Genomic DNA, 12,496 nt, shown 5'->3' on the forward strand with positions numbered 1-12,496 from the left:
TTTTCAAAATTTGTACTAGACTAACACTGTTTTCCACAAATCATATTGGTTTTGAAAAGTATATGCTATATAAAAGCTGACTCAGAACATATTTAGATGCTTTGGCTTTGTGTTTCTAAAAAGAAGAAAGAAGAAGAAGAAGAAGAAAAGAAGAAGAAGAAGAAGAAGAAGAAGAAGAAGAAGAAGAAGAAGAAGAAGGGAAAAGAAAAGAAAAGAAAAAGAAATAGAGGAAAGAGAGAAAGAAAGAAAAGAAAAGAAAAAAGAAAAAATCTGGTCATACTCAAATCACAGGTCCTTTTGGCCAGTTACATGCAAAAACTGCAGAAATTTTATCTGTAATATTAACTCCTAACAACTTAATGAAAGTTCTTTAATACCACGGTTTTTAATCCAATATTGTGTTGCCTTTATAATATCTACAAACTAACTTGTAAACAAGTTCATATTTTCAATCTGTTTACTTAGAAACGTACTATATTCAACACACTATAATACTGAACAAAAAAAACTTTCAGAAAAAATGCAGAAATATAATTGTTAGTTTAATTATAAAACAAAAATATTTGGGCCTTCATTTTAAATATTTTAATTAAAAGAAGAAAAGCAGTCTTAATTGGAGTTTGCTATAATTAGCCAACTTATATTAATATAATAATAATCCCTTGCCCTTTTCATGTGCAAAATAGATCATGAAAAAGAGAATGACCTTTGTTCTACCAAAACTTAAAACATGAAAGCATATTGCTTTGTTTGATCATTTATGACTCCAGATCATTTTAGAAATTCAACAGTGCTTAGACCTATTTAACAATCTCTTCCTGGACGCCCGGGGGCGGTGGCGGTTGAGCATCTGCCTTTGGCTCAGGGCTTCACCCCGGGGTCCTGGGATCCAGTCCCCGCCTTGGGCTCCCCGCGAGGAGCCTGCTTCTCCCTCTGCCTATATGTCTTTGCCTCTCTCTGTGCGTCTCTCATGAGTAAACCAAGTATTTTTAAAAAATCATTAAAAACTAACAATCTCTCTTCATTCTTTGTGATTTGTGCTTTAAACACAGAGATTCCTTCTTCTAAAACTTTTTAAAGTGATGATTTTCTAGTCTCACTAGAAATAAAAAGTGTAAGGTTCTGTTTCTACCACAAGGAGTCAGTCCATGGTAATTTCATCCTCAAAGGAGTTGAATATTACCCCATGGAGTCAGTGACTACAAAATAAAATATGTACTAAAACAGGAAAGTCCTTAGTTGCCTTAGCTGTGATTCGAGAACAATGACAGAAAATTGCGGTTGGGTGTTTATTTTCCTTTGTTTTTCTAATCAGATGAGTTCTGAGGATGTTGCAAAATCCTCTTGCAATTCAGGTCTCGGACACTCTTCCCTGAGGCTGGTTCCAACTCCGAGTAAATCGTCCCCTCCTCCCGCCTACACATTCTCTCTTTGTCCCTACCCCTTATATTTTAAAAACCCGCCAAAACTTTGAAACAGCGACAGTAGCTTTATTTCAGGCTTGGAGAGCCTGACCGGCTTAGGGTACGGAGTTGGCCTTCCTCTCCCAGAGGCAAGGAGGAGGCGGTAACATGGGGTTTAAGAGCTTATCGGGCCGGGGCTCAGGGTCTGCGCGGCTTAGGGTGCGGGATTCGAGATCCGCGCGACCCGGGGTGCACGTCACTCAGAGACGGCATTCGGAGTCCTCGGCTGTCACCAGCAGCCCTTCCTAGCGCGGCTGCCAAGTAGGTCACAACAGCCCCTCTCCAGCGCGACCCGAGAACGCGGCGCATCACCAAGGACCCCGTCTCAGGCCCCATCCCAGACTAACCAGCGGGAGCCTGAGCGGGAGGGGGCGGGAGCAAATCTGTGTTTGAATAAGGCCTGCAGGGGATCCACGCCGAAGCCTGGGAACCACGGCCCCAAAGAATCGCACGGAATGTTGGCTCCTCGGGACGTTAACGACAAGGGGGAGGAGCGGGCGTCCCTCGGGCGGAAGACTGGGCCATTTCAAAGAGAACCTGGAGCGGCCCGGTTGCAAAGCGGGGAAACCCCGGGTTGGGCCGCGGGGACGGTCCGAGCGCTGTTCCTCGCCCGCGGGAGCCGCGCGGGCGCCCGGCACCTGCAGGGGGCGCTGGACCGGCCGCCGAGCAGGAGGCGGGGTCTGCGGCGCGCGGGGCGGCTCCGCGCTCCCGGGCTCGGCCCCCGGGGCTGGGCCCCCGCGCGGGGCTGGCGCGCCCGCAGCAGCTGCGCCGCAACCTGCCGTCTGGCCGCGCCGAGGAGCGGGTGAGTCCCTCGGGCGGCCGCGGCTCGCGGCTCCTCCGCCGCCGCGCGTGCCCCTGCGAGGGCGGGCGCGGGCCCCCGGCCCCGGGGCGGCGGCGCTGCGGGGCGAGCGCAGCCCGGCTGGGCCCCTGTGCGCGGCTCGCCCGGGTGTCCGCGAGCACAGTGCTCCGTTGTGGCCGGCGCCGGGGCCGGGAGCCAGGGGCTCGCAAGGAGGTCCTGGCGCGGGGCGGGCGGCAGGACGGTGGCCCATTAAGCTCGCCCTTCGGTCGGACCCAGACGGCGAGTTTTCCAACTTGGCGAGATCGCCTGGAGCTGCACAGCCTGATGAATGATTGGGAGATGGGGCTTGAAGCCGCGCGGCTCGCCTTCAGGTCTCCTAGCAACGGGAGGTTCTCATTTTAAGTTCTGGGAACGTTAGTCCTGCAGTTTGAGGATCTGGCTTGGGGCTCAAGTTCTCTCCAAATAGTTGATCGAGGCTTCCTGTAATATCGTGGGTCAAACCCACTGGAAGGGATTGGTAGACAGAAAATTTGCAAACACCTCTAAATTCCTTTCCCTTAAAAAAAAAAAAAGCCCCACGACATCCAGACTTTTACTAAGATTTATTTTAACACAGATTTTAAGCATGAAGCAATGCTTTAAAAAAACAGTTAAATGTGGGTAAGCAAGTATACACTTGAAAGAAGAGAAGCTTTGAAAAATGCGACGCAATCCCATATTGTGCTCCAGTCATTTGAGGTTTTTTTCATATTCCAAACTCTTTGAAAAAAACATGAGTCAGTTTGGGCTGTGTCAATATTTAGCAGGAACGTCAGGTCAGCCCTCCTGGTACGGCAAAATGGAACAGTCGCATCAAAAATATGGTTTGCTTTTTAAAGGGGATGAAAGTTAGAGAACTTTGGGTCAAATCTGGACTTCCTAACATCTGAACACTGTGTTATTTCCTCTTTTTTTTTTTTCATGAAGATTTCACTGCAGAATTTAAATTATATATTTGGCTAATGTCTGATGGAAACCAACATATTTTATTTGACGGCTATTTTATTTTCTTGGCTTCTGGCACAAATTTGACAGGCTCTCTCATTGGCCTGGGCTTTTCCTTGGCCTTGCTCTCCTTTACTGTCACCCTACCATGCGGATGAATGGGTGGATACTTCTCCAAGGCCACTTTGCCATTTCACCCAGATTCTGTACAAAGTAGCCCTCAATCAGCAAACACTGCCAACTTGCTTGAGGCCCCAGGACCAGGTCTACAAGAGAGCCCTCACTCTTTCCATGCCACAATCTGCCTATTAAAACTGCCTTTCTTTAGAATCGATTGCCCTACCACACAGTTAGCTGTTGAAATTTCTGCCTTTTCCCTTAGACTTTGAGGGTTGTTTTTTTTTTTTTTTAAGCTAAATTTATTTATTCATGAGAGACACACAGAGAGAGGCAGAGACATAGGCAAAGGGGGAAGCAGGCTCCCTGTGGCTCCCTACAGGGAGCCTGATGCAGAACTTGATCCCAGTGTCCTGGGATCACGACCCTAGCCAAAAGCAGACACTCAACCACTGAGCTACTCAGACATCCCTAGGCTTTGAATTTTTGAGAGTGGAGGCTCCATCTTGTTTGACTTTGTATTCTCACTGCCCAATATTGTTGTTCACAATGTAGTTAATGAGTTAATACTGAATAAGTGTCGATTTGTATGTTAGCATCTTTGCCATCCTACAGCTTAGAGTTAAAATATCTAAACATAGTGAATTATTTCTTATTTGGTTACAGCAGATAAAAATTCTATTCTATTCCTACTCCTAGACACAAACATACCTCCCAGATTACTCTATCTATAATGTTGGTTAGGTCACTAAACAATTTGGAATTATACTTGTTAAGGAAATAGACTGTAAGCTCCTCCAGAACAGACACAAATTCTCATTGCTTTGTCCTCCATGTCTATCATAGAGTTCCATAAATGGAACTGATGATTGGATGATTGACATATGCTTTTACTCAGAACTTTTTCAAAAGCTAGTGATAGACACCCAAATCAAACTAAAGCAGAAAAGGCAATGTATTGGCTTGTGTATCTGAAAAATTCGTGATCTGGTCTCAAGAACTCTAAATATTTAAAATATATCACCAGGACTCTTCTATACCTTTCCCCATTTCTTGCTTGTACTTTTTTGTGTTGGCTTTCTTTGTTCTGTTGAAGACATCTTCCTCCTTAGAGCATGTGGGATAAAGGACAGATGGCTTCTATCATCCCCACTTAACAAATGTTGAAGACATCTCCCATATGTAAATGTCAGAGAAGGACTCTAGTTCAACCAGGGTTCTATGCCATCCCTAAGCCAGTCAGTGCCATCAAGGGAATAGAAAACTGTGATTAGCCAAGACTGAGTCACATGCCAAAAGGAAATGTTTTAGATCATTAAAAAGTAAGGGGAAAATCTGGACAGACCAAAACAAATATCCCCAGGAGGAATATTGCAAAATTTTGAAATAGATAATATATGGAAAATGTTCTCAGAGCACTTCGACAAAGGCAGATAGTTGGCATTATATAAAGATAGCTCCTCTTTATTTTTTGAGAAAATCAAATCTTTAAATTTGTTTTAAGTATTTTAAGCTACCTCTGGAAACAACTTTCCACTTAATAAAGTATTACAGGTATTCTAAAATTTAGAAACACTTGGGACATTCTGATAATCAAGTTGTTGTATATCTAATCTGTTTTTCTGATTGAATTTCATAAAGTGAAAATTGGCAAGATAGTCCTCTAGAAATAAATTTAGAACTAATAAAAATAGTGAATAAAATTGCGATATCATGTTCCCTTCCTTTAAAAAAAAAAAAAATGCTATGTCAAGCCAGAGGAGGATCTGTAAAGGGTGTTAAGGCAAAGATTCCTTTGTAAGGTAGAAAGTTTGACATAATCTCCACGGGGTTGACCAGGAGAACAGGCATGTCAGTGATTGAACACAACTCAACAACTCCAGGGAAAATGTACTAACAATTCCTGTCTTACCAACAAAAACCAGCCTGTTACTCTGATGAGAAAATGGCACCTGAAAATACAGCCTTTTGGTCCTTTATGCCACTATCAGGGTCCACCTTACCAAGAGTGTTTATTCTGTTTATCATCTGAACCTCAGACTACATTTCCCCATAAAATCATGTAATTATTACATCAGATTCCAGTATCAACCCCAAAAGTCTATTAAACACAACATCCTAAAGTATAATCTTACTTAAGCTAATTCCAACTTCTACTGATAACATTGTGACTCAAAAAAAAAAAATGCATTCCTAATTCTATTTACCTTTGAGCAGAGTTGGCTTTCCTCTAAATGAGCACCTGGAGTTAACTTCTCCTAAAATAAAAGGCAACATCTGACATGTTTGTCATTCATTGCACCAATAGCTGGACAAAGCAAAGCTGTTACTATTGACACAGGGCACTGGTTTGAGATTCTGACAGATTATGTGAGGTTAAATGGTAAATCAGTCACTATTTTAATTGTACTTTCTAGGCCACGCTGGTCCTTATGTGAGTAAATTTTTTCTGTTGCCCTATCAAACATTAATATCTTAAATAGTATAGACTTGAAGAAGATAATTATATTTATTTTCAAAGTGGCTAAGGCTGTTCTATTTTACAGAATTAATGGAGACCAGACAAGACATTACAAGCCAAGAAGAACTATGGACAATGAAGCCTAGGAGAAACCTAGAAGAGGATGATTATTTGGTAATACATTAATAATAAGTAATTGAAATCTAGAAACAGAATTTTAATGCTTCCTGTATCTCCTAGGGTTGTAACAGTGATTTTCACCCCAGCTGACAGGTATTTTCACTCTGATTCCTGTCACTGATACTGTGATGGGTAAGCATTCAGCATGGTGTATAAGAGAAATTGTACTTTGACTGTCACAGACTTAGCTGAATAACCTGAATAAGTCACTGAAAATCCTGGGCCTTGGTTTATCTATAAAATAAGAAAGTTGGAACAGATCAGCTTCAAGGCCCTTCCAATTCCTTCTAACTTTCTGCATATCTAAGTCTCTTAAAAGAGTCATCAGCAGGGGCACCTGGGTGGCTCAGTTGGTTAAGCATCTGTCTGTCTTCTGCTCAGGTCCTGGGATCAAGCCTTGCATAGGGCTTCCTGCTCAGCGGGGAGTCTGCTTCTCTCTCTGTACTCTCTCTCAATAAATAAAAAATCGTTTTAAAAAAACAGTTTTGTAAGCATGCATTTTTTCATAGTTGTTATGGCAGCTTACCAAGAGATCATCAAGTTAATTGATGATTCACTGTTTAAACAAATAGATTCAGGTTTTTTTTTTAATCTATTTATTTACTCATGAGAGACACACAGAGAGGCAGAGACACAGGCAAAAAGAGAAGCAGGCTCCATGCAGGGAGGCTGACACGGTACTTGATCCTGAGACTCCAGGATCACACCCTGGGCCAAAGGCAGATGCTCAACCACTGAGCCACAAGGCATCCCAATTCAGTTTTGAAATAAGAATCACTTGTCCTAATTTTGTATCACCTGAAAATTAAAGGTTTCTTACTACATTATTTGACTGAAAAAGTGGTGGAAATTTTGGTTCCAAACTCTTTTTGCCTTTCAAAATTATATCAACTGTAGTTTTTAAAGAAATTATTTTAAAAATAAATAAATAAATAAAATAATTATTTTATCTTAATTATTTTAATAGTAAAGATAATATATATAATAATTTTATATGTTCTTCTTTAAATTGTTTTTGTTAATTGTTTTAATAGGAATAATAAGATATCACAGGTACATATTCTATAAAATAAGTATGAATAAAATAAAATCATTTTCATTTTTCAAATTAACCATCTTGCTTGCTGTTCTATAATTTTTCATCATTAACCAGAAAATTGATCTCAGTTGAGTACTTAGATTGTTTTAACATGCAGGGATGACAGAAGCTGTATCATGCTCAACTCCCTTCTAAATGCAGCAACTGGAAAAAGCATTGGAATAACAGTGATTTATCACGGAAAGTAAAAGTCAAATGGTGAAATGCTACTTTTAAACACTAAAAATTATAGAGAACTATGTGAATTAAAGTTATTCTGATTAAATGAGGAAATGAAGAAGATTATCCCATCATGTTAAACATTAAAATGTTATGATTCTACATAGAGAACTGTAAGAAATAAGGAATAACATATTGGAGGAAAAAGTAAATTTATTCATCAGAACAACAAATTATGAAACATCCTAAGTTCTTCTTTAAAAGTGTTTTTTTTTTTATTTGTTTTTTTTTTTTATTTTTTTTTAAATTGATTTATGATAGTCACAGGGAGAGAGAGAGAGAGAGAGAGAGGCAGAGACATAGGCAGAGGGAGAAGCAGGCTCCATGCACCGGGAGCCCAACGTGGGATTCGATCCCGGGTCTCCAGGATCGCGCCCTGGGCCAAAGGCAGGCGCCAAACCGCTGCACCACCCAGGGATCCCCCAAAAGTGTTTTTTTTTTAATTTGCTGATATATCAGTTAGGGAAATGACAAAATATTCAATATAACCTTTTTTGAATTTTTGACTGCTTAGAAATGCAACTGGGTAAACAAGTATAACTTTCTTAGGAAGTAGATCATCTCTATGGGATTTAACTGGGTATCTAACCTTTGTACCTTCTGATAGAGTATTTGTCAATTACTTATACAATGAGATATTTTAGAAATACAAAAGCAAAGAACAGCATGATGGAAATTATATATTTTTATAGTTGTAATGACTGTACTATTCCTGATTCTTTGTACTCGAATTAATGAAGAATTCACTCTTCAGTTCTTTGTGGAGAGTTATCCGATTACCAATAAGAATATTATAAAATAAATTCAACCATTACAATACAAGTTTTACTATTTTCATCAAAGATTACTGAATTGTTTTTCAATTTTAGTTCCCTCTTACATTATTCCATTCTTTCATGCCTTCAGGACAGAAACACAGTTGTCTCAGCTTTGATGGAGATAGCTTCTGTCTTTTAAAAAAAGCATGTATTCTTTTGTCTTAAAGAAAAATGAATAACAGAAATTGACAAAGAATCCCAGCATAGCTAAAGCTACCTTTGATCAGTGCTATGTAGACTATGACATCTTTAGCTAACCAGTACCCAAAAGCAAGGTTCTGAATGTCCTTTCTTACTGATAAACTAATTACTTATTTTGCTCATTGTGCTTAAGAGAAATCCCATTGTTTGTTTAAGATGTTGATTTTCTTTCCTTTGTAGGATAAGGACTCAGGAGACACCAGAGTGCTGAAAAGACCTGTGCTTTTGCACATGCATCAAACAACCCACTTTGATGAATTTGATTGTCCTGCCGAGCTTAAGCACAAACAAGAACTCTTTCCAATGTGGCGCTGGCCAGTTAAAATTGCTGCTGTCATCTCATCTCTGACTTTTCTTTACACTCTTCTGAGGGAAATAATTCACCCTTTTGTAACTTCCCACCAACAGTATTTTTACAAAATTCCAATCCTGGTCATCAACAAAGTCTTGCCAATGGTTTCCATCACCCTCTTGGCACTAGTTTATTTGCCAGGCGTGATAGCAGCCATTGTACAGCTTCATAATGGAACCAAATATAAGAAATTTCCACACTGGTTGGATAGATGGATGTTAACAAGAAAACAATTTGGGCTTCTCAGTTTCTTTTTTGCTGTCCTGCATGCAATTTACAGTTTATCCTATCCAATGAGGCGATCCTACAGATACAAGTTGCTAAACTGGGCATATCAACAGGTACGGTGACAATGTTGACAATATCCCTAAACTAAAGAATCCAAATCATCTAATAAATAAACACTTTCTTATTTTAAAAACCTCTTTTGAAATGCTGTGTTGGGAATGTAATCTGCATTAACTCTTCATGGAAGCTTAGTTATATTTAGCTTCACACTGAGTTTACGCTGAAAATAGTAAACTCCAATTTTAACAACATAAACATGTTCATGTTTGTTCATGGACAGGGCCACATAGCAACCTCCCGCCACCCTCCCAAGATGACTTTTTAATGCTCATTGTTCTTATTTACCACACACACATGCACATTACAATCCTAACCATCAAGTAACTATTAAAACAGATTATATACATGTTGCATTCAAGGAAAGAGACTGATAGCTCCTATGTCATTTCTCATAGAAAAATGCACAAAGTCACAAATTTGTGGAGGCTCCTAGTTATCAGGCCCTCCATTGTAAGACAGAAGGAATATAGAAGAAGATTCATCTGCTGGAAACAAATGTTTGCATATCTCTTTCTTCTTTTCACCCCCTGGTAGGTCCAACAAAATAAAGAAGATGCCTGGATTGAGCATGATGTTTGGAGAATGGAAATTTATGTGTCTCTGGGCATTGTGACTCTTGCAATTCTGGCTCTGTTAGCTGTGACATCTATTCCATCTGTGAGCGACTCTTTGACATGGAGAGAATTTCACTATATTCAGGTAAACTATATGTAAAATAACTGGTCCCTCAGAGAGGTGAATCTTTTTTGTAATTATAATATCAAGTATATTGACTTTACCCCATAAAAAATAACAAATGGTTTTCCAATAGCAAAGTTCCCACACTTGTTTCAATTCAATAATATGCTTTCCAATCATTTTCCCTTCTAAATGAAAGTATTTCTAAATGGAAGTATTTTCTAGACATAAATAAAAGGCATTAGTAAAAAATATATATATCTAACATTTGAAACTTGTTAGACAATTTTCTATCCATCTAATAACTACACAGGTGATATTTTAGGAATTTAATATCCACGGTTTATTAGTTGCCCCCAAATAAAATTACTCTTTTGCCTGTCCCCTGATTTTATGTATGCCTTTTAAGTTACACTTAAAAGTGTACTATCTATAGATAGTGGTACTATCTATAAAAACGTATCCTCTTGAAATACAGTTTTATCTACCAAAAATATTCTAATAGCTAATTTTAAAGACTTTTTTCCAACTTACATTTTATGTAGATTACTTGAAGTTTCTCAGTATTCTGGAATTCAAAAGTATCTCAGATTTACTGAGTTTAATCTGCTAGTGGTAGATTATGCCCTAAGAAGAGCAGTGTGTCAGAACTCACAGGGAGATCCATGTCTGACAGGATTCAAAGGACTCAATTTAATTTAGTCGTAGCACTGCCCAGATTTTTAAAAATATGTAGCTTTAGCTTATATAGATGGACATTTTTGGGAATCCCTACAAAGTCAGACATTTCCCTACTATCCCTTCTACATGTCTATACATATACTCCTACGGACACTTTATCAGGGACAGGGAAATATGTCTGTGTCTGAATTATTATAATGGAGCTTAGAAATGGTGCCACATGCATAGTATTTGATTATTTTGTAGGCTCAGCTTGATAGCCACTAGAGTTCTCTGTTCCTCAATAAATTCCTTTCTTCCTACACTTGATCACACATATGCTGAGCATCACGTTTTAGGTTTAATTAAGAATTCAGCCACTGCATCTTGACTACCCAGACCATTCTACTGTGTACACAATACCTACCTACCCATAATATGTATTCAGTACACATTTGGTAAAATTAATCTTCAACCAATCACATATGTTTTTCAGTTAATAACCTAGAAACTTCATTTAGAATTCAAGAATTAGTTATTCTGTGATTTACTTTGGAGATTTATATTTGAAAATATAAACTTAGCTATTTGATTGTATTCATTAGGGCTTAAGAGTGCTTACTGCTGAATAATTGTGAGTTGGATTCATTCTGGCAGGCTAATGACCATTTCCAGTAAAGTGAATAGAAGTCAAAACTTATCTAGAAGAGCTATTGTCAGAATCCCATAAAAATACATAGGTAAACAACTATTTTTAAGCAACCTTTTCTGGATAGTGCCAAGTATCCCAATGCAAGTTGAAATTTTTCTTCACATCTTCATATCTCTGTGTTGTTTAAACGGTGAAAATAATTGTTGGCACTTTTCCATTTTATCAGGATGTTTGATTTTTAACATAGGCCAAGCTCATTCACTTTAGTATTTATTCGCATACGAAAATCAGTTACTTTAGTTGCTTTCATACTTGATACAGATCACTGATATCAAATTGATTTTTACACAATTGTCAGTCAACCTATTAATATTTACTGAGCACCTAAAATACACAAATCATTGTGTTGATTCTGTAGGAAACCCATGATGAGTAAAAGTCCTTGATTTTAAATGTCTCTTGATAGGCAGAATGGAGGCAAATGCTCAAGGGACAAAGCACCATAAAATAAATGTCAGAAGATAGATGAACAAAGTGTGGAGAAAAGAAAGACAATGTTATTGGTTAGTTGAGGTTGAAAGGAGATTGTGAACTTTCTCAACTTAACTTGGGGACAGAGACATTATGCAAAGTTAAGGAGGTGAGGTGGGGATATGTGAAAAGAATGTAAAGATGTGAGTGGACATTGTTAAGAAATATAATAAGGAAATAATCACAGATGAATGAAGGAATTTGCAAGCAACAGAACAGGTCTAGACGAGGTAGGATGGAACAAAGTCTTACTGAACCAATCCCACCAAGATCCTTTTTTTTTTTCTCTTTTGCAGAGCAAGCTAGGAATTGTTTCCCTTCTATTGGGCACAATACATGCATTGATCTTTGCCTGGAATAAATGGGTAGATATAAAACAATTTGTATGGTATACACCTCCAACTTTTATGATAGCTGTTTTCCTTCCAATCGTTGTCCTGATATGTAAAGCCATACTCTTCCTGCCGTGCTTGAGGAAGAAGATACTGAAGATTAGGCATGGTTGGGAAGACGTCACCAAAATCAATAAAACTGAGATGTCTTCCCAGTTGTAGAATTACTGTTTACACACGTTTTTGTTCCTTATTGATTACTATAAACATTTCAGATTTGTATTTGTTTAATAAAATGACCACTTGAGGGTCTTAATGTATCTCTTAATGTTTGTGTGTCATGGGTTTGAAGCAGGTGTAGTTTTTTGTAGATTTTAAATTTTGACTGAAAGCAAAAAATCTTTAGTACAATCTCTATGTTCAATAGAAAAAAGCATAAGAAAACAATCACATCTGATATGTCAGACTATGTAGCATTATAAATAATAAAAGGAAGCCCTCGCAGTACCAGTCCTCATTAAAAGGTATCATGGGCCATGAAAAAATGTATTATCTGAATCTATCATGCAGGTATAGCCAGTATTTATGACTGTTGTTAAACA

The 12,496-nt window shown here is 38.6% G+C and overlaps 1 protein-coding gene across 1 annotated transcript; it reads left to right on the top strand.

The window, feature by feature from the left end:
* Positions 1–2,108: 2,108 nt before the first annotated feature.
* On the top strand, positions 2,109–12,222 carry STEAP1 (STEAP family member 1). The gene is made up of 5 exons (XM_072764220.1): positions 2,109–2,265; positions 5,910–5,998; positions 8,522–9,034; positions 9,576–9,740; positions 11,859–12,222. Exons 2-5 carry the CDS (start codon positions 5,915–5,917, stop codon positions 12,114–12,116), a joined length of 1,020 nt encoding a protein of 339 aa, XP_072620321.1. The 5' UTR covers positions 2,109–2,265; positions 5,910–5,914; the 3' UTR covers positions 12,117–12,222.
* The last annotated feature ends 274 nt before the right edge of the window (positions 12,223–12,496 follow it).

The sequence above is a fragment of the Vulpes vulpes genome, chromosome 7 (genome assembly GCF_048418805.1).
Source record: "Vulpes vulpes isolate BD-2025 chromosome 7, VulVul3, whole genome shotgun sequence".
Lineage (NCBI taxonomy): Eukaryota > Metazoa > Chordata > Mammalia > Carnivora > Canidae > Vulpes > Vulpes vulpes.